At 38.7% G+C, this 24,170-nt stretch overlaps 1 protein-coding gene across 1 annotated transcript in view; it reads right to left on the reverse strand.

The window, feature by feature from the left end:
- Positions 1-16,579, reverse strand: part of LOC109842781 (zingipain-2-like) — a 36,027-nt gene extending 19,448 nt beyond the window's left edge. Inside the window, exons 1-2 of the mRNA XM_020411664.1 lie at positions 16,187-16,579; positions 15,934-16,046 (exon numbers count right to left, since the gene is read on the reverse strand). Coding sequence (XP_020267253.1) covers positions 15,934-16,046; positions 16,187-16,533 — 460 coding nt within the window. The 5' untranslated portion in view covers positions 16,534-16,579. The remainder of the gene's footprint in view (positions 1-15,933; positions 16,047-16,186) is intronic.

Below are 24,170 nucleotides of genomic sequence, written 5' to 3' on the forward strand. Positions count from 1 at the left end.
ATTATCGAGATTGGGTAAGTAAGAAATCCCTAGTTAGACCCTGAAGGTCCTTAATGATGAAATGTATCTCATTATCGAGATTAAATTCACCAACTCTCATGAATACTTTTGCTAAGACGAGATTTGACCATTTTGATAGATTAATCTTTCCTCACCAAATCCCCCACTGATCAAATCAATTGACGGTGGGTCTACCAAATTCTTATCAGTTAAATCTTTTCAAACTCTCACCGTGTTCGTACACTTAATGCTCACGTTGTTAAAATACTAACATGACATTCGAAATTTCTATCCGCCAATCTTTGGCAATTTTCAATCTGGACATGTTAAGTCCTGATCACTTAACATCGAAATCCTCTATCGAGTGGTTAGTACAAGTCGGCATTTTTACTTCTATCTGTATTCCACTCCCACTATTTTCTTAGTCAAACCTATAAAAGTTAGGACCAAAGCCAGAATCCTCTCTTGATTCCTTCCACGAGTGAGAGGTCCACTTTCAATTTGAGCAATCAAACCTATAAAAGTTAGGATTACCTCCAGCCCCACTTGGTCAAACCTGTAGATAGTTAGGATCGAGATCGGAATGCCCCTTTCGATGAACGAAATCCTTTTACCTTTACCTATTCGGCCAAACCTATAAAAGTTAGGGCCAAAATAAGAATTTCATCTTAATAATTGAGAAACTCTTTTCTTGGATTAATCAACCAATCCTATAAAAGTTAAGATTGCTTGAATATTTAATAAACAAGTATGGTGTTTATTCTTCAATGGGGATTCTCGAGCAGCTAACGTAGCAAGTACTCCCGGATGTTCTAAGATCTCCTCTGGAGTCGGAGTTGTCTTAGTTTCCCCGAGAAAACATGTAATGCCTCGAGCCTACTCACTAACCGAGTTGTGCTCAAATAACATAACCGAATATAACACGATGCTTATTGGACTCAGCTTCGCTAAAGAGCTAGGGGTCAAGTATCTCGAAGCTTTCGCTGATTCTCAACTGGTAGTTAAATAAGTTCAAGGAGAGTATGAGGTTAAAAATCAAGATTTGGTACCATATAAAAAGATGGCCGTTGAGATGGCAGAATCGTTTGAAGGATTCTTCATTGAATACATTCCATGTTTACAAAACGCATACGCAGATGCGCTTGCTGCATTAGCAGTATCCCTGGCGCAGCCTACCGAAACGGAATAGTTTGTTACGGTAAAAACTAACCAGCTCTTCGTACTAATCTACGATATAGATAACAGAGAGGAGGATACTAAAAAAGTGCATTCGACCCAAGTTGAGTTCAAACCCCAAGACTGGCATTTCCCTATCATAGACTATGTCCTGCACGGGATTTTACCAGAAGACACGAAGGAAAAAGACTCAATCCGACAGAGAGCATCGAGGTTCTACTATAACACAGAGAGTAGAACACTATATTGTCAGGCATACAATGGTTTACTACTACGTTGCTTATCGACTAAAGAAGTGGAAGAAGTCCTTAAAGGGACGCATGAAGAAGTTTGTGGTGCATACCAACCTGATCTCAAACTTTATGACCACATTAGAAGGATAAGATATTTCTGCCCACCATGATCAAAGATGCAGTCGTGTATTCCCGAATGTGTCATGCGTTACAAGTACACACGAATTATATGCACCAACCCTCGGAGCATCTACACCCTTTGGCTACATTACGGCCTTTCGAGACTTAGGGAGTGGACGTCGTGGGTCTCATTTTTCCCCCATTGACCAAAGGCGACCGGTTCATCCTAGCAATTACTGATTACTTCTCCAAGTGGGCTGAAGTGATCCCGCTCAAAGAAGTGATGACGAACAACGTCATTATATTTATTAAGCACCATATTTTCTATCGATATGGTGTCCCAAGACGAATTATACATGACAATGGTCCTCGGTTTGTTAGTAATACCTTCATCAAATTTTGCGAGAGGTTCAAAATTCAAGACATCTCATCGACAGCTTACAATCCCATAACAAATGGATTGGCTAAAGCCTTTAACAAAAGTATCATAAAACTTTTGTCGAAACTTGCGAAGACTAATAAACAAGATTGGGATGATAAACTCGGCGAAGCCCTATGGGCCTATCACACCATAATTCGCACGCCGACTGGAACAACATCGTATTCTGTGGTGTACGGGACTAAAGCGGTTCTTTCATTAGAAATCCAAATTCCATCTCTTCGGATTGCTCTCGCAACGGAGATGACGACCAAAGACAGCATCAGAAACATCTCAAAGAACTAGAGATGCTCGATGAAAAGTGCTAGAAAGCCCAACAACATATTGAATTATACAAATCCAGAATTTCCCGAGATTTTGATAAAAGGTTTGACAACGGAGTTTTAAAGAAGGGGACTTGGTCTTAGCTGTCCGATGACCAATGATCCTCAATTCCAAGAAGAAAGACAAGTTCGAACCCAAATGGGAGGGACCATTTGCGGTAGAGATAGTCTATTCAAATAGCGTGTATCACCTTATTACTAAGGAAGGTGCCCGGCTTATGATGCCGATAAACAGGAAATTCTTAAAAAAATACTACCCTTAGTACATTCAAGATAACCCATATATCAGGAAATTCCCAGAAGAATACTACGTGTGGTATTCTTAGGGATAACCCGATTATTATAAAAAGGGGTAAGTAAGAAATCTCTAGATAGACGCTGAAGGTCCTTAATGATGAAATGTATCTCATTATCGAGATACAATTCACCAACTCTCATGAATACTTTTGCTAAGACGAGATTTGACCATTTTGATAGATCAATCTTTCCTCACAAAATCCCCCACTGATCAAATCAATTGACGGTGGGTCCACCACAATCCTATCAGTTAAATCTTTTCAAACTCTCATCGTGTTTGTACACTTAACGCTCACGTTGTTAAAATACTAACACGACATTCGAAATTTCTATCCGCCAATCTTTGGCAATTTTCAAACTTGACATGTTAAGTCCTGATCACTTAACATCGAAATCCTTTATCGAGTGGTTAGTACAAGTCAGCATTTTTACTGCTATCTGTATTCCACTCCCACTATTTTCTTGGTCAAGCCTATAAAAATTAGGGCCAAAGCCAGAATCCTCTCTTGATTCCTTCCACGAACGAGAGGTCCACTTTTAATTTGAGCAATCAAACCTATAAAAGTTAGGATTACCTCCAGCCCCACTTGGTCAAACCTGTAAATAGTTAGGACCAAGATAGGAATACCCTTTCGATGAACGAAATCCTTTTACCTTTACCTATTAGGCCAAACCTATAAAAGTTAGGGCCGAAATCAGAATTTTACCATAATAAATGAGAAATTCTTTTCTTGGATTAAGCAACCAATCCTATAAAAGTTAGGATTGCTTGAATCTTTCTGATTCTCAGAGTTGAGATCTCACTCCTAGTTTTATCTTTTCGGATTCATGGGATGGAGATCCCATTTCGAGTTTCCTTTGCAACTAGAGATAGAATATAAAATTCTTCCTTTTTAGTTTTAAAAGATAGAATATAAAATTCTTCCTCTTCCATTTTTGGGTTTGTCTTCACCCTAAACAAGATCTGGGGACAGAATATAAAATTCTTCCTCACAAGCATCAGGTTCGTCTTTACTCTAAGAAAAGATACAATTCTTGACTTCAAATCTGTGCACTTTATACACGTGGGATTTTATCTCGATCCCTAATTAGAGATAAGCCTACGTCTAACACATGTTGGCGGTTTAGTCTTTTACCGAATAAAAACGACACCAGAATATAAGTCTGGAGAATTTTATCCTGAATCCTAAGTAGGGATAAGTCAATGACTAACATACGTTACCGGTTTATTCTTTCACCGTTTGAAAAGGACACCAGAATCAAATTCTGGGCACTTTTATCTTGAATTCTAAGTAAGGATGACTCAGCGCCTAACACGCGTTGCTGGGTAGTCTATTCTCGTGACAAAGATAAAGTCTATGTATTCAATATCATAGTGTCAAGCCTAAGAGAATTCATTCTTTTAGCACAAAGTTGTATGTTGAACGGACTTAGATAATCTGCATGCTAGCCTGACTCAAACGGTAGTCGGTAAAGACATATCAAATCTGTTGATGGCTGAGAGTTTACCAAAAACCTATAAATTTTATGGTTGATTATTCCAAATAGAATGAGACATCATAATAAAAGAGACATAGTGAACGAAAAAGAAAATATCTTCTATTAATATAAAACTGAGTTTGTAGATATAAGAGTTGCAATCAATCTACATGAAGTTCGTGACTACGGACTTGCTGTTCAAGTTTAGTCAATTCCTCTGTATAAGCTCGCTCAAGCTCACGTTGCAATTCAACCTTGAAGGATTCCTCGGTGAGAGATAATGTTTTCATGACCACTTCTTCCAGCTTGGCTAGCTTCTATTCCGTGAGCTCTAACTTCCTGGATACCAAAACCTATGAACGCTCTAGGTCAACCTTCATCATCTCCAAGATAACCAAGGGTTCCTCCTCTGCCTTGAGCTCCTCTTTAAGTCGCTCTATCCTGGCCTCGCTCGACGTAATAGAGGATTTAAGCTGACACAAAGCTATTTGTTTCTCAGCAAGGGTGACTTTCATTTGATCTACCCGACTTCGTTGAGTTTGAATTTCAAGTCTAGCGGAGGCTCGAGTATCATGCCCTATTTGTAAATGAGATTCCATCTGGGTGGCTATGTATGATGGAGCACCGGCAGTTTTCAACTCTTGTAACCTCTGAAGGTCACGCTCTAGCCGGTCCAAATTGTCAGTTGTAGCTTGCTTCAAATTCAGAGATCCCACTTTCTCTATGGCATTTATTTTGGTGGTCAACGCTTGTCTAAATTGATAGAAGGAAAGTCCCCTGACGAGAAGCTTATCAATCATCGTGTTCACAAAGAAGAAGAGGGAACTGACTTTCATGCAAAGCAGAGTTTGATTCGGGTCATCATCAGATAGCAGAGCCTTAACTATGTCATTAAGCCGAGTAGATGGTCCTACAAGGAACAAAAGATATAAATATCGTAGAAATCTGAGCCAAATTTCTAAATCAGTATCGGTGTAAAAATTAACCTAAATTAAGTGATGTTCCCTCAGGTTGACACTCTACACCAGTTCCACCTACAAGGCTTCACGAACTATTAGGATTGTTGCTGATGTCGCAGCCATCGACGTACTAACCTTGTTAGTTGGTCTCACGACTTGCGCAATAGGATTAGCCCCTGTAGCTATAGTAGTCATCTCAATCATTGGGATTGTGAGTTGAGTTTGAGCGACTAATGACTGAGCCTCTATGATAGTTCCTACCAACAGCAAGAAATAAAGACCCTCAGGACCGTCATATTTCCCAACAATAGTAGCTGCATCAGTCTTAATGACTGGTCCTACAAATATAACTCCCCTATGATTAAGTAAGACTGATAAGTGAATAACTTTCACAAAGGGATAAAATTCATATCGGTAAAGGAACCAGCCTCGATGAGTGGTTCGACAGTTTCATGATGAATTTTTTCTGATAACATATCGTCGAACGGCATGTCACCAGATCCCGAAGGATCTTGTACGGGATCAGATGAAGGTGCATCAGCTGCATTGTGAAAGGTTTCTTTATCACTTAATCCTCCTATCAGAATATCTACAGGAAAGCCTAAGTGTTAGACATGAAAAGAGAAGTCGAGAAGTGACAATGAATGGGAATTAAACTTACCACCGGTGTCAACGGTAGGCTCTATGATCCCGACATCTACACTCGCCCCTTGTAGCTTTTCTAAAAGAGCCAGAAGCATGTAAACAATTAGGGGAGGGACGGGCTTTGAGTTGTTTAATACCTGATATTGCCATCTAGAAGGTGTACTATCGGTAATAGATGTACCTAGGCTAGCGATCATTGTGGACAAACCAGATTCTACAACGGCACCTTTGCCGGTTTCAAGGGCCGCATCTGTTTTAACACCTACCAGATCCTCGGCCACAGCCTCATCTTCTTGTGGCACAAAGTTGGATCCTCCAAAAAAGTCTAAGTCAGGAGAAGGAGGGCTGTACATCATTGCTTCATCTTATGTCCTCATAGAATATAAAATTTGCTAAGTCTAAGTCAGGAGATGGAGGACTAAAATGATGACAAGAATCAGAACATTACCTCCCCCACCAATGGGCGCATCACCGGCCACCCCCGTTTGAGAAGCCTGGGGTTTAGCGTGTCGCTTGATGGTCATATTCAGTCGTTTGGTAGGTCGAGCCTCTTTAGGATCCACTGGTCTATCCTATGTTGATGTGGCACGCGATTCAATTTGCAATCTGATTTGAGTTGTGGCCGGAGGTCGGGTACGAGTGACAAGGTTACTTCTCCCCTCTTCTTCCTCAGAACCTACATCTAAAAGTTCAACCATCATTCTATTATAAGTGGGCAAAAATTTTTTACTTCTTTCGAGCATTAAGTCGACGAGCTCGATCAGTGATCGATAAATCCTATAGCTCTTTATAAAAAGACTCAGACAAACCCATTCGCATGTTACTCGAAATCACTGTTAACCTCCTCCATTTTTTGCTTCCCTTTGACTGAGGGACCAGTGAGCTTATTGTCACGTCTCCTTTGTTCCTGCACGCTTTCTCAAACCATCCTCTCAGCAATACGCGATGCAGCTTTAGTCACCAACTCCGTAATTGGCCTTAGAGGGACGGACTCGTTAGCTTCCATAAGCCATTTGCAACATAAGTATGTCAACTCTAATTAGCATTCAGTATTCGGAACTTGTCACCGGTACAGCCCATCACGTTCCACAGCCAAGCTCGAGCGTCATCTACTAGTCCACCATGAGTATGAAACTATTGGTTAGGATTCCCGACGTATAATTAGTCGTATCCAAATTGACGGGCGAACCAACACGCCAGATAAGGCTCTAAATAGCTATGTTCCTTCACTCGAAAAACAAGATAGCCTGGCCTTATGTTCATCGGCCATATGAAACAACCAACATCGAGGGAAGTCCGACTTGATCCTGGCACTTCTACTTCGGCGAGCAACCCATTATATCGGCTGGCAAATCTAGGGAAGCATGGATTGAACACCCAACCCTTGTGCATATGTAAGCTCTTCCTAACGTTCGAGAGGTCCCGAGCTTTCTATTTGAACTCCTCGAGTAATTGTAGCAAAGAAGTGGATAGATCTGCATTAGTTGGGGGTGACATCAGATTGGGATGATGAAGAACCTACCACCTCATCAGATAAGTGTAAGGGAGCTCCGCCTTCACCATAAGGATCTTCTCAAATGGAGTCTCCTCCGTTTGAGTAAAAGCCGTGACCACTTGACGAAGCCACGATGGATGTCAGCAACCATTGCTAGTAAAAGAGATAAGATCTTTCTATAGGTAAGCTGGACAGCAAGGAATAACACCTCTATCGGTAAGGCGTCCGAGGTCTGATTTGGTACCCTGCACTTCTTCAACCAAAGTGCGATTTAACCGACCAACAAAGTCTTGGGGTGAATGGACTTCTCCGCACACCATAAGAATGTCTTAAACTTAGTCCCCACAGAGAATCTACCTTAGGCACTCGTAATGGTGTAGAATTGGGCATCATATTTCTCGATCAACTTATTGAACTCCGAAGGAGTTAGCGGTTTCAGTTCACAAACGGTTTCATCGGATTTTTCCAAATTCTTGAATAAATAACCCAAGAATTGCTTCAGGTTTATTTGAGGAGACTTCTTCCTCACAATTAGGTTAGTTCTGGCTAAGGCTATCTGATAGTGACACGTAAGTTCCCATAACGTGTCGTATCGGGCAGGCTTATGGGTTTTCAATTAAAGTAGCTCCCGGTTGGAAGGAAAATATTCTTGATAGGATATATCTCACATTTGTAGTCCAGAGACTTTGTGCATCTCATGGAAAGGTAGTCAAAATTCTCCGTTCCGGGTAAGAAAAGTGTTGGTATCTGGATTGTACAACTCTATTAATCCTGTGAAGTGAATAACGTTCATCGACAATCCGTATTGGATTGGACGAATAGTTTCATACAATCTCATCGCCTTCAATTCAGCACCCCATCAGTGAAGGACATAACCTGTCATCCGAACCCACCATAACTTATCTGAAGAATGAGACCAGCCATGGAATCTATAATTTTTGACAGGTAGCTCTCGCCCTAGCTTGGCGAGGCGATTCTTCACTATGCAATCCACTATAGGTAGCTCCACTTTAGGTGGGTCCTTAAATCCTATCACACCCGGGTGTAATCCTATGATGTGTTTTCTACCACTAAAACCTAGGAGTGAATGGCTGGTGACGTATCCGCAAGGAATGTTGGGGTGCTCTTCTGTCAGAGTTCATGACATCTGTCGCTTCACCGCTTGCCTCCGCAATTCTGTTAGTGAACGGTGACGAGGGAATGGAGGAAAGTATAAACAAGTTGTACCATCACTGTATAATCATCGCTCATCCCCGAGGGTTATGATGGTTGGATCTGTCACGGAATCGCCGAACATATAATTCGTCTTCCTCAGAGGGTGAACAGGATCTGTGTCTTCTGCGAACGGCACGTTAGTAATTAGTTGGCGCGTGATGCGGCAATCCCCTTCCCGTACCAACTTAGAGTGTTCATCTGAGAGGTCCGAGGCAAACTGAGAAGTGGGCAGAATCAACGTCGGATCGTCAACAGCAGTGTAATATCTACTTCTATGGCCATCTATCTCGAACAAAAAAAAGGCATCACATGGTATTCAACTAAAATGAATAACGCATATTTATTAAATGTAGTTATGAAGAAATATTAAGGCGACACGGGGCGTTGAACTCTATTCACCAATCTGTGAGATAGAGTCACTATCTTGTAATTGGTGAGACGATTTTAACTGTATCACGAATACACAAGATAACGTACATTATCTTACGAAACGTAATACGGCAAAAATCACCCCATATTGCCTTAAGACGCGTTTTGACCAAGCAAAATATTGATTGCCTTCTTATTTTGATGATGTTTAACAAACAATTTATTACTAATATTATTTGTCTAGTGTTTGTGGTTAAAAGTGTATGATAGCTTGGGGAGACAATTTAAGCTGCATTATACACGCGAAGCACGATGTACATTGTCGCATGAATGACACGATAATCTAACTTTAAAGGAGGATATCAGCTCTTCCCAATTACCCCAAAGGAGGATATCAGCACGAGGTACATGTTTTGACCAAGCAAAATGTACCCGATAAGCATCAATCTCCACAAAGGAGGATATCATCTCTTCCTAATTACCCCACCAAGGAGAGGAAAGCGGGGATGTAATATAGAAGCGTCCACCCCACGAAGGAGGATATCAGCTCTTCCCAATTGCCTCACCAAGAAGGACAAAGCAGAGATGCAATATGCGATATGATATGATAAATATTGAATTCATGAGTAGAAAATTATAAAGGCTTACAAGTGAAAGACAAAGACTTCCTCTCTGGTGACTAAGTGACTGAGTAGCTCCTCAGAAAGCGTGATCTCCTCATCAACAAGGCTAATCTTCAATAAAGATCAACAGTTCAGTTAGATCATGAATCGAGGTACGCAAATCAGAGATTAAAAGGGAAATTGTTAATCTTTGACTGAAATTCTGCAAAATGGAATTTTCCAGTTAAAGGTCCAATTAAACCTATGAAGCGTTTCCGATGCAAATTAGAGTCTAGAAAATAAATGTTAAAATCTAAGGCGGCGAGTTCGACTCTCGACTAATACATAAGCTAAATGCTTGGATATTTTTCTCTCAAAAGCCAAAAGGTGGACACAAGATCAATTCTTACACAAGGATCAAGCAAGAAGTTCAACCAAAATCTCGAGACTCAGCAAACTAAAATAAAGGTTTGGCCTATACAAGTTTAAGAACTAGAGCGTTGATATTTCCTCCAAAATGCCGAAGAGTTCAGTTCTCAACCGGTATGCAAACTATAGAACTTGAGGTATGTTCAAAAGCAAGAATGATATATTGGTCATCACTCAGTTAATTCTCACACAAGCCAAACGAAGGGCATCGGTCATGTCAACATGCAGATTTACAAGCTCACAAATCAAGTCAAATTCATACAAGCAAGATTTTAAGCACAATGCTCTAGGGAGCCTAGGAACCAGAATCGACACAACGACATTATTATTACAAGCATCGAAGGCTTCAATTGAAGGCTAGTTATTATCCAAACATAAACCAAAGGATTCCACAATGAGCTCGGTGGTCATACGAGGAGAGTCTGATTCACACTATGAATCAACATAAACCAAAGGATTCCACAATGAGCTCGGTGGTCATACGAGGAGAGTCTGATTCACACTATGAATCGAACTAAATCTCGATCTTCGTCAGTGCCAAACAAAATCAAAAAATCTTAGCCGAGGGTGTATGTACAAGTACAATTCTTACAGGCGGTTTAGGATGAGGATTCAGCCATGGTCACAAATCTTGGAAACTCGTATGCAAACCTCGCATATAACAAAAAAAATAAACATACAGGAATGAATCATGAACATTAGCTCACAACCACAATTATGTTCACGCCTATGTGCATAAAATCAAGCCAAGCATGTCAGAAATTCAGTCAAGCCATACACGACCAAGTTCAATGAATTCCCACACAAGTCAAGCAAGGAATATCGGCTACTTTAAAATTTTACAAAATCTACTAAATTTTTTTTTTGAAGCATGGGTATCAATTCAAATCTCAAGCTATACATATGAACATGGACAAGAATCAAAGGCCTCAGCCATGCATAGGTTCGAGAACTACTGATTCAAGTCATCAATCATCAACCAAGAACTCAAAAATCAGCCATCATTCAATGCCCAAGTGCAAATTTCGGTTTTCCCCAAATTTGAAGAACTAGGGCTTTAAATATCAAGTCATGCGCGCAACCAAAAGCTCAAAAATCGTCCATCATTCAAAGACCAAGTTCAAATTTTGGTTTTTCCCAAATTCAAGAACTAGGGCTTCAATTATCAAGTCAAAACTCAAAGATTCAACAAAAATAGAAGCAATGGTATCGAAGTTTACATGAATTAGAAGAGGAATTAAGAAGACGGAAGACCTGTCGAACCTCAGATACACCAATGCTTGAACTTAATTCAAGGGATTGTCGAACCCTAGCTTGCTTTTCTTGTAGATTTGATGAAGTGGGAAGCTTAAAGAAGAAGGAGATGAGGAATTTAAAGAGGAGAACTTTGATCTAGTTTGGAATTCTTAGAGAATAAGAGTCTTTGAAGAAGAAGGGTTCTGGGAGCTTGAGGAGCTTTGAAGAAGAAGGGTTCTGGGAGCTTGACGAGCTTTGGAGAAGAATTATTCTGTAGAAGAAAATAGGATGAGGGAAGTTGACTTCATAAAAAGCCCATACCTGACCCGCGTTCGCGCAGGTCGGGTGTGTGTGACCCGCATTCGCGCGGGTCACTTAGACCCGAGCCACACGTAGGTTCGGTCCGGCGAACGTTTTCACATTACTTTACCCGTTTACGCTCGTTTTCTATGTATTCAACACCCGTGTTCAGACTCCAATAGGTATACGAGTCTAAACTGTTTCCCACTCTTGAGGGGAAGTTCCTGGAGAATAGTACGCGTAATATTCTTAAGGACGACCCGGCAACCTCCAATGAGTACACGAGGTTGAACTGATACCCGAAACTCCTAGGAATATATGAGTATAAACTGGTCCTCCTCTAAGTCAATGTCGGTCAACGCGTTGCGATGAAAGTTAACGCCGGTCGACGCATTACGATGAAAGTCAACGTCAGTCAACGTGTTGTGATGAAAGTCAACGATGGTCGATGTGTAGCCCTATGTCAACGTTGGTCAACGCATTATGATGAAAGTCAACGTCGGTCGACGCGTTGCGATGAAAGTCAACGCCGATCAATGCGTAGATCGATACTTCAACAGTTTTTGCTAAAACAACAGTTAAATAAATCCTAGTTCAGGAGATATGAATTCCCGACAAAAGGTAATCAATCCAAAGTCGACCTAATGATACGAGCTAAGTTCAGAAACAGATACATTTGTTTCAATTTCAGACCTCGACAACGGTCATACGATAAACGCAGTACCAGATGAATTTTAGCTATTCGACAAAATACTGAATAGATTAAAAAATAGAGAAGTCAAGAACCGAAGCTAGTTATAGATCCTTTGATACTGATTGAAGGTGGAGGGCTATCACATTCAAAGCATTTCAGACTTCTCTATAAAAGAATGAGGTTGAAACACTTTGGAGGGGGTATCTGTAGGCATCTAAAATTGCTTATGAGTTCCCCCACACTGCTCGAAATGTAGAGTGGACATCACCATCCGAGTCAAGAAGGATTATCCAATTGGTCGCCTCTCCCGTCGGTCAGTTTGCACAAGTCAATCAACTTGTGCTAGTCAGTCAGCTCACACACGTTAGTCAGCTCGCGCACGTCAGTCAGCTCATGCACGTCAATCAGCCATAAGTGACCAAACGCGCTTATCAGGCAGTTTCAAGTGACTGGATGCGCTCTCCAGTCAACTCGCATGCGTTAGTCACCCCAAGTGACTAACGCGTTCATTGGTCAGTCCCTCAGCGAAACGTACAAGTCAACGAGATAACTAAATACGCAGAACAATGGAAAATACAAGCCTGGGAAAGTCGGGAAACACCAAAAAGTAAAGAGAGAGAGGGAGAGACTTAGAACCCACGTGGAGGCGCAGGTCGCCACTTGGTGACCCACGCACACGCGGGTCACCAAGAGGACCGCGGGTCACCCCTTAGTGACCCGCGCTCACGCGGGCCACCCATGGGTGACCTACGACCACGTGGGTCACTATTGTCCGTCGCGTAGCTTCGAGCCCCAAACGTGTTTTCGACGGTTATTTAAATGGTTTTCGCAGGATTTATCTATTCCAGTGGTTCCTAACTAATTTGATATCATTTCTATACGTGGATAGACTGTCATTAACTAAAGATAAGGCCAAATCTTCCGTCTCATCCAAATACCCACATTCGAGGCCCTATAAATATAAGCCCAATACCTCTATTCTACAGATCTAGAATTTTATCAAGAGGACGAGGTGCTGCTGGATTGAGGAGTCAAGGAGCATGAAATTTCAAAGAAGGTTAACTAGATCCCAGCGAACTTTAGCAAAAAGAAGGAGTCTTTCGCAGGATCTGAAGCCCCGTACCTCCGTTCCTTAAGATTAGGCTTGGTTTTAATCTCGAGAAGAGTACTAATTTTGCTTGGTCGATCTTAGTACTTCAGCGAATACTTCATCTACTAATCGGATCTGATCTGTAGGCGGTCCACGGATAAACCCCGATACCGGCAACGATCCTGCATAAGCAATAAGAGTTAGAACTACTATTGTGTGTAGTTTGAAAGAAAGTTATAATTGTTGATTGAAAGTCTTATAAAAAGGCTAATTTCTTGAATTTATTGTAACGTTCGAAGTTCTAATGGATTCTTCAATAAAATCGACTTTCCACCAAAACAGAGTCGTCCAAAAATGCCCGGAAGAGACATGCCAAGAGGGTGTTGCGGGTAGACCAAGGCGACAAGAGGACAAAGACGGAGGAGCCCATATCTATTGGGGATACCGACTTATAGGGAGTTGAGACGCCTCATGGTGACTCCTACTTCTCTATACTGTGATAATAAGAGTGCCTTCCATATTGTTAATAATCCAATATTTAAGGAAAGGGACAAATATATTAAGATCGACACTCATTTTGTCCGTCAACAAGTTATCAAGGACACGATAATTCTACTTCCTCATGTCTCATCCACTGACGAGCTTGCAGATTTCTTCACAAAGGCCTTACCTGTTCATCAGTTCCAGTTTCTTGTACGCAAACTTACTTTGTTTGATCCAACATGAGTTTGAGGGGGGCTGTTGATAATAATATATTGTAGTGGGTTTTAGTCTCACATTGGTTGTGAGAACACACCTCACTCTCCTCTACTTGTATAAATATATGTGTACACTCAATATTCAACTCAAGGAAAATTTACCCAAGATTCTCTCTCTCTTACTTTATTAAGAAATAAAGAATATGGTGCGGAAAGGGACAACATACATCAATATTTACGGTTGGGCCGATTGAAGGGAAGGAATGGATAGAGAGCCTAATAATTGAGATGTTTGCGTCAAAAGCTCCTCTGATTTGTAATCTTCTTATTAGAGAAAATCATACTTCTTTATAGTAACTAAAAATTAAGCTAACTTTTATGCCTTTGTTATCTTATGCAAGTGCAACTATGGTGGTGCGGTTGTGATTCGAGAGTTTTGCACTTCGTAATTCATAGCTCGATAACTTATCATTTTCTATTTATCACGCACCTCCAATTTAGCAGATCATCGCTCCTAGGGTTTATGGCCCTGTAATTATTGGGTCATCAATCTCCATGATTTGCTTTGTCCACATATTAAGTTTGGTTGCCTTTGGGTTACTCATGGGTCTTCTAATTGGCACTGGGGTACAATTAGAATGCCACATTTATTCCCGCATTTGAAAAACAGAAACTCGTTCCATAGAACAAGAAGTAGTTAAGCGAAAAAAATCTAAATAGTGGAAAACGTTATAGTGAAAATTTATTTTAGATAGAGCAAATTTATTTAAGATAAGCTCAATACACATAGTCCATCATTCTTATTTAGACAGATATAATCAAGTAGTCTGTCTGTAACCACATAACCATGCACATCGCACCATACAATAATAAGACCTCACTCATCAGGTCTCCAGGGTTGGGTAACTTGCGTACGTAGCAATGTTACAAGTTCCTCTACTTGAAGCGACATCCTTTTTCATTCTGAAGTACCCTTTCTCACCCCAAGAAGTACCCCAAGTGTTCTTCACTAGCCAATACTTAGTCTTGTCATTGGTCTCTCCATAACCAACAATAGTAACAGCGTGGTCGAGGCTAGTTTGACATGGTCCTTCATATACTCCCGACTTGTAAAGATGAAACTCCTTCGCCTTACTATAAATGGCGGCGGCAACAGGCTGTTGTGCCACTGCCTTGGCTAGCGCTTTCTCGTTTTTAGGTACTGTTGAGTAACCAGTAATTGTAGCCACGATGCCTTTGGCCTTCTCATTTAAACAATATCGCCGTTGTTGTCCAATGTATGGATAATTACTTTCGCTTGTGAGGCCTTTATTATTGATGATGTACTTGTATGCCTCTGTCATCCAACCTCCCCTGCACCCCAGATTACGTTTGTCACAATCTAGAAGTTGTTGCACTGATATTCCTCATATATATATATATATATATATATATATATATATATATATATATATATAACTAAACTCTATTACAAAATTAATAGTTTTATTAAGTATCGTATTGTTGGAATGTGTCTCCTATCGATTGTATAGTATTTGGTGGGCTTTTGAGAGAGCCAAATTGGCCTTTGGGTCGAGTTAGTGCTAGGGGTTAAGCACTGTATAAGTCTCTCATGTGAGAGAACATGAGATGAGATTGTTCTTTCGGAGAGAACATGAGATAGTGGTCATGTGTGTGAGGCTTAGAGAGAGACATATGATGGATTTCTCTTGTACTATTATACCTAGTCGTAATTCATTTCTCATCTTGCTCAATGGTTATAGTTCGAACTTGGTCAACTGAACCATATAAATCTCGATGTTCTTCTTCTTAATTGTTATTTTTATGTCCTGCGAACTTGTTATTTGATCTGTCGGTTGTAGAGATTGAAATTCAGGATCTTGAATATCCAACACAAAACTGCACGTATAGCTTTTTTAAAACTTAACTTTTAGAGGAGGGTGTTTCTTAAAAGACTAGAAGAATAGGTGTGGAAGAAGGGGGGTGCTTTATGTAGTTTATTCTAAAAACAAGATAAAAACTTGAAATAGAAACAAAATAAAAACTTTGAATAAAAATTTCTTACCACATTTCCCTTGATTTATAACAGGGTTTACGGCACCCTTAATAAAAACTTTGAATAAAAATTTCTTACCACATTTCCCTTGATTTATAACAGGGTTTACGGCACCCTTGGTCCTCCAATCCACACTAGATGAGATATCTGAAACATTGAGCTGTTCCGTAGTAGTCTCATACTTGATGGACCTAAGGGACTCCATAAAATCGGATATCTGAAACATTGAGCTGTTCCGTAGTAGTCTCATACTTGATGGACCTAAGGGACTCCATAAAATCTATTTCTGGTTTCATTAATCCACCGCTTAGTAGTCTCATACTTGATGGACCTAAGGGACTCCATAAAATCTATTTCTGGTTTCATTAATCCACCGCTATAAATAGCTGTAAACTCTTCTGTGGTAAGATCAGCAAACTCATTGAGGCCCAGAGTATAGTTGTACATTCTAGCATTATTAAAATCTTCTATAAATTTTAGATTGTCCTTGAATATTTCAAGTCGTCGAGCTCTCTCAGCTTCATCCTCATAGATTCGTCCATGCTCAGCCATCCACTGCTCATGCTTTCTAGCTATTGCAAGATCACCAACTTCTTTATGATCATTAGTCGCAGCACAGAGCGTTGCAATAAGCAAGAAAAGGACAAGAGTCGAATGCCATATTGTTGCACAAGTCATTCTATTAGATTTTTAATTGTTCTGTCTTTGGTGTGATTTTGGGAGTGAGCTAAAGACTGCATTTATACCCGAGCCAGTGGACGTTGTATAACTATGATATTAAATCCGAGGGGACCCACAAGAATTGGTTGAATATTTATTAGAGCCTTAATTGCCTTAACAAGACAATATCTCTTTCTTTATATGTGATGAGAAATTGACGTCTTTCTTAAAGAAATAATAAATTGACATGTATCATCTAAGTACATGACATGTATCATATTAAATAATAGCATTCAGTCCAACCTATGAAAAAAAAACCTCGAGCCCTTCTATTCTATCAGATGATGACACTTGGATATCAAATATGATTTTCACCTAATTAAAAATCTTCATTAAATTAAAACTATTAAGAATTACAAAATTCTAATAGTAAAATATTTGATAATATTATTCAATTATAACTACCCGTAACGAAAAAAAAAGTCTCATAATCATCTCTCTCTTTCACATGCATATTTTTAGACTAATCCAAAGGCTCAAAAATATGTCATGCGTTAAAAAACTACCATGTGTTCATCTATCGTATTAAAAATTGACATGTAAACACCTAATTCAATCTTCACTTAAGAATACTAATCAAATTAAAATAATCAATAAGCAAAAACTTTTAACAATCAAAACCCTCTCTTGTAATCATCTTTATTAAAGAATCATTGTCAAGTTAAAACTATCCCTAAATTGAAATTCTATTAACCAAAGACGTTCTTAATATAATTTTTTTTTTCTAGATTAGTAAATTCTCAAGAACCTCTTCAAAAAATCTAAAAATTACAAATAACCCCTAAAAATTCTAAAATTTCAAACTTGTTTCTAAAATCCAAATTTTAGAAACAACCTCTTAATAACTCTAAAATTTCAAATAGGCTCATTACAATATCAGAAGTTTCCTAACAACTACTTAAGATTTAAAAACTTCGAATAAATCCCTAAAAAATTTTAAAACTTCAAATAGGACCATGAAATTTTAGAAATTATAAATTGCCCCTTTTAAAATCCATAAATTATTAATAATTCCTGGAAAATCTAAAAACTACAAAAAGTCATATAATAAATTAAAAAATTACAAGTAACCCTTTGAAAATTTATAAACAATCCTTTAAGAGTTTTACAACTAGCCTCTTGAAAGTTTTAAAAATAATAAATATCATACTAAACATTCTACAAACCACCCATTTAAAATTTTACAACTAGATTCCTGAAAAGTGTTAAAATGGCAAATACCTCACTGAGAGTTTAAAAATATTATAAAAACTTTCTAAAAGCTTACAAATGACCCCTTGAAAGTTTTAACTTATAAATACACCACAAAAAATATAAAAATTACAAATAGTCCCAAGAGATTAAAAATAATAAATAAATCCTGAGAAATAGGAGACTTGTGAATAGCACACAAAATTAATAAAATAATAAAATTTCCCCTTTAAAATTTATAAATTATGAGCAATCCCTAGAAAATTCATAAATTAGAAATAGACAAATAGTCTTCTATAAAGTTTGATAATTATAGACAGCCACTAAACTATTGCAAACAAACGCTTACAAAAATTTAACCAGTCCCTTTAAAGTTTTAAAACATATAAGTATCCTCTTAAAAGTTTCACAAATAGCTATTTAATAATTTTACAAGTAGCTCGTGCAAGTTGATAAAGTAACAAACGTTTTACAGAAAATTTTATTGCTCACAATTTTACAAACAACCTCTTTAAAGTTCGTGAATTACAAACACCTCTGAATAATTTACACAAAGCCCATTGATGTTTTTAAATTATAAGGAACCCTTCAAATAACAAAACAATCCTCTCAAAACTTTACACCTAACCCCTTGATAGTTTGAAAAATTATAAACAACCCAACAACTTTACTAAACTACACCCTAAAATTACAAATGGCCACCTAATTTATTTTATTATATTATAATATTTTAATATATCAATGGTGTTTTATAATGCATGAGGTGGGTGGGTATAATAATCTTGTGAACTGCTAGGTTATGAATAGTAGGGGATGATTTATAATGCATGAGGTGGGTGGGTATAATAATCTTGTGAACTGCTAGGTTATGAATAGTAGGGGATGATGGAGATGCTTACTATCTATTTTGGGGATTAGAGAAAAGTCCTAATTTCAATTCGTGCCTCAATCCCAGGTGAACCAAATATGAGCCTTTTCAGTATATTGAAATTCTAGTTGTTTTTTTAGAAATTGTAAATTTTCTTTATAGATTTGTATAGGGGATTAATGGTTAAGCTATCTTGTTTGTAATATAAAATTTTAAGATTATAGTTTATCTAAGAAAAAACCTACCACTTAGCTTATCATATTTAAAGGACATCTGCAAGCTTAACCATTTAAAAACTATAGGTAGTTTTTATACTTGGAGTAACAAACAAGACACATCTTCAAGAATTTGGTGCAGGTTGGACAGGGCCTTGGTAAATGATACATGGTTGAATAATTTCAACTCCAGTCAAGTTGAATTACTTACCCCCAACTTTTCAGATCATTCTCCAGCTCTAGTTTCAGTTTATGAGGATTGTGTGAAGGGTAAAAGGCCTTTTAAATTCTTTGATATGTGGACTAAACATGAAAAATTTCTCCCTGCTGTTGCTAGCATTTGGCAGTCTAAAGTTGCTGGTTACAAAATGTTCTCTGTGTGCACTAAACTGAAATATTTGAGGGGTGTTCTCAAGGATCTTAACAAGAGACATTTCTGCAATATTAGTGAGCAAGTTTCAAGAGCAAAACAAGCTCTGGATGAAGCACAAGAAACTCTGCAGTCTAACCCTCTCAGCCAATCATTCATCAATAAAGAGAAAGACTACCTAACAGTTTACAATAGATTGGTTGATTGTGAATTGTCCTTCCTTCAACAGAAAGCCAGGATTAATTGGAGCATAAAAGGAGACAAATGTACCAGGTTTTTCCATAACAAAAAACTGGTTCTCTACAATAACCTGGGACAAAGGTTAACTGATGGTGATGATATAGCAAATGAATTTGTATCTTACTTCAAGAATCTCATGGGAAAGGAAGTTAGTACTTTAAAACCTGATATGCAAATAATCAAATCAGGTCCCTGTTTGACTGTCTCTCAAGCTAGTATTCTTTCAAAACCTATCTCCAAAGAGGAAATTAGAGAAGCAGTCTTCTCCATGCCTGAAAATAAATCACCTGGTCCAGATGGATATGGTGTATCATTCTTCAAATCAGCTTGGTCAATTGTGGGAGATGAAGTCACTCTTGCCATTAAGGAATTTTTCAAAACTGGCAAGTTATTGGGTATGGTTAACACAACTTCTATAACACTTATTCCTAAAGTATCATGCCCTAAAAATCCATCTGATTTCAGACCTATTTCCTGTTGTAACTGTCTGTACAAGTTCATATCTAAGATCTTAGCAAACAGGTTAAAATCAGTTATGGGTTCCTTGGTCAATGAAGCCCAAAATGCTTTTGTCAAAGGTAGACAAATAACAAGTAATATCTTGTTAGCACATGAGTTAGCTAAGGACTACAACAAGAAGCATATTTCCTCTAGAGTTATGTTAAATGTGGATATTAAGAAGGCATTTGACACTATCAGTTGGAAGTTTTTGAATGATATGCTCAAGGGCTTGGGCTTTCCTACAGTGATGATTACCTGGATCATGTCCTGTATATCTAGTCCTAAATATTCTATTTCTATCAATGGTTCTCTTCATGGCTATTTCAAGGGTGAGCGTGGTCTTAGACAGGGTGATCCTCTCTCTCCCTATCTTTTTATTTTGGGAATGGAATATCTCTCGAGGGATTTAGATATGCTCAAGAATGATAAACTCTTCAAATTTCACCCCAGGTGTGGTAAGTTCAAAATCACCCATCTGATCTTTGCTGATGATTTACTGCTCTTCAGTAGAGGAGATATTTATTCAGTGGGTAAACTGCACCAGTGTGTTAGAAATTTTAGCAAAATCTCAGGTTTGGAGGCTAATGCAAGCAAATGCTCTATCTTTTTTGGTGGTGTTGATGACAATATTAAAGCCTCTATCTCAAATCTCCTGGGATTCACAGTAGGAGTATTTCCAGTTAGATATCTTGGAGTTCCTTTAGTGTGCAAAAGGATTTCCTATGAGGATTGCAGCTCCCTCATAAACAGAGTTTCAGGACAGCTTCAAAACTGGTCAAAACACAATAATCTTACCTATGCGGGAAGGCTACAAGTCATTAGGAGTATTATAATGGGTGTTCAAGTTTACTGGTCATCCAATTATACTCTTCCTATCAAAGTTACCCGCAAAATTGATCAGTTATGTAGAGATTTTTTATGGGGAAAATCCAATCAGTCCTCTAAAATGCCTCTAGTTGCTTGGAATAATGTTTGTATGGATAGAAAGAAGAGAGGTTTAGGTATATACTCTGCTACATCTTGGAATTTGGCGGCAACCTTAAAAATCCTATGGCAAATCCATTCAAATAAGGAGTCTCTTTGGATCAAGTGGGTTCATGGGACTTACTTGAGACGAAATGACATATGGCGTGTGACAATTAAAAGTAGTGACTCCTGGATGTGGAAACAAATGATCAAAGCAAGAGATAGAGCTGCTCTCTCTTGTGGTGGGATTAACAATCTGTTACAGTTGCTAAATGTTTGCGGCAGGAATACAAAGTTTCATATCTCAGCTTTATACCATGATTTATTACCAGTTTCTCAGCAAGTGCCATGGCATTATACTGTTTGGGATCAATTGTGCTATCCTAAACATTCTTTTATAAGTTGGCTTGCTGTCTTGAACAAATTACTTACTAAGGACAGATTGATGAAGAGAGGGTTAATAATCGACGGTTCATGCTGCTTGTGCTCAGGAACTGAATTGGAAAACAGAAATCATCTATTCTTTTCCTGTAATTTCTCTTCTGAGGTCTGGAATGGCATAATGAGTTGGCTTCAGTTTACCTGGAGATCATGTGAGTGGGATCTTATCTTGGAGTGGTTTTGTACAAAGTTAAGGGGAAAAGGTTTCAAACAGGGAATCAGAAGAATGGCATTTACGGCAGCAATCTACAATATATGGACTGAGAGAAATCTCAGAATCTTTCAACAGGAGATTAGAACTGCTACTCAATTGATTAAGAGAATAAAGATGGACATTTTATCTGCTGTTCTCAATTCACAAGTGCAGGAGGAGTTTCGGCAATGGTTACAATCTTTGTAACCTGTCAGTTCTTAAGGATTTTTTGAAGCTTTTGTATACAATGTATTCAGGTTTTTGATCTCTCAGTGCTTGAGAACTTGATGTATATACATTTCTCCCATTGGTAAATGAATAAAAATTTTCATTGACCAAAAAAAAAATATTTAAAGGACATATAAATCAACATATATAAATTAAAGAAATTAAAATAATTCATGTGAGCACGAGTTTGATACTTTTAACTATATTGTAATAAAACTATATGGATCCCATTCAAGAATTGGTTGAATATTTATTAGAGCCGTACTCGCAATGACTATACATTAGAAATATTATAGTGAGATTTGATAACTTGGAGCATTATGAACCGTATATTGTGGATCATTTTTTAATTAATTTCCTAGGGTCAGGTTGCGTTGGGTCCTAGATTATTTAATAGAGAACTAATCAACGTCCCTAATCATATATCCTTTTGTGAGTGAGAAATTATTTCAGTCTACTATGTTTTTTTAAAGCAAATACTGTAATTTTTTAATGGGAGAAGGAAATCGGTTAAAATATTACAGGAGCCTAAAAAGTGACACTCATTTACCAGTTTAGTCCATAACATGACCCTAACAACAGTTTAGCCTAAAATGTGATAAAAACAATATCAAATTGATTGAATATTTATTAGAGCCGATTCAATAAGAATTGGTTGAATATTTAATAGAGCCGTACTCATATTGACAATACGTTTAGAAATGTTATTTTGAGATTTGATAACTTGGAGCATTTTGAACCGCATATCGTGGATCCTTTTTTAATTACTTTATTAGGGTTAGGTTGCATTGGGTCCTAGGTTATTTAATAGAGAACTAATCTACTTACCTGATCATTATCCGTTTGTGAGTGAGAAACTATTTCAAGTCTACTGTGTTTTTTTAAAGTTGTTACGGTGTTTCCAATCATCTAAGTATAACTCTTTGCTAGCAACAGATATGTGTACATCTACATGCAATACCCCAATCAAGTTGGCGGATGAAGACCAGTAAGGACGACAACACAGCCAACTTATCGAGTTGACATTCCCTCATGTCGACTCGAAAGACGGTACTTGTCGCCCCTTATGGAGAAGACGACTCATAGCGAGTCCATTCAACTAGCTATTCGATGTATCACCAATAACGACTCGAAAGGTGTTACTTCTTGGTGAAGTTAGAGGACAAGCCTCGAACCTCTCCCACTGACAACGTGTTAGCGTCGCATTTAAGGCTTAGCAAGCACCATCATACCTCTAGCCTTGATAGTCTTCATGACTCATCGGACTATTTCAGTACCGCCATGCTTCCGATCACTTCCCATTTAATGCCAACGTGATCTCTCCTCCAGTCGCCAGCCAACACATGTAAAGCGAGTGCTGACGTAGCCGTCAGCCCATATTTCTTCACCACTATCTTGTGCTCGGCCACAGTGATAGTTATGCCCCTTCGATACTACTATAAATACATGTACTATTTTCCGAGATGGATCGGCCTTTTTAAAAAAAGACTCTTATAAGCCATTTACAAGTATTTTCCCAAGCAATATCTTGCTAATTATACTGCACACACAAGAACTCTCACAGTTCTTTATTTTTTCCACTCAAGCTCACTAGCTAACTTGATCGTCGAAGGAACCATGAGGGAACCAGTCCTCGTCCTCTCGCGTATTTCCACATGTACAGGATTTTTAGCAACCCAACTCAAAACCGAATATTCAGGGAAGGATGTAGCCCCTCATCAACCTCACCCCTATCCTACTACGTATATTATTGACTATGTGATCATTTAACATTAACAGTTTGGTACCCACTGTGAGCTACTTTTTTTTCGAGAAAAGGTGTCTAGTTCTGAGTAGGGGTTTCATCAGTTTGGTACCCACTGTGAGCTACTTTTTTTTCGAGAAAAGGTGTCTAGTTCTGAGTAGGGGTTTCATCAGCTCCACCTTGTAGGACCACATTAGAGCTACGTTACTCAAACTCAGCTTGAAGAAACAGCTCAACAGATTTCTCAATCTCTCCAAGAGCTGTTTGCTATCTTTACTAGCGAACTACTCATTGGCTTCCATAGCTACATCAAGCTACCTCAGCTATGCACCCACCTTCCTGAGACCTGCGGTTGGAGACTCATCTTCCTTTCGGAGTGTAGCGAGTCATCTCGCCTCAAACTCCTTATGCTGCTGCCATGCCAAGCAATTGGGGGATCGCGTCGAGCATGTGTCACCGCCACCTCGTCGATCGACTCACCCTGGAGAAACTCACTGATGTCTTCTCTCTCATTAGGAAATCACCGGTGATATTCTTACCCTTGGTCACCTTGGGCACCGCACCAGAGGAGTGGTCTCTAAGACTCTCCTCCATCATCATGCCTCTCCAGCACATCTCTTTCAGATAACCTTATGAAT

This window comes from Asparagus officinalis, chromosome 5, assembly GCF_001876935.1.
Source record: "Asparagus officinalis chromosome 5, Aspof.V1, whole genome shotgun sequence".
Taxonomy (NCBI): Eukaryota; Viridiplantae; Streptophyta; class Magnoliopsida; order Asparagales; family Asparagaceae; genus Asparagus; species Asparagus officinalis.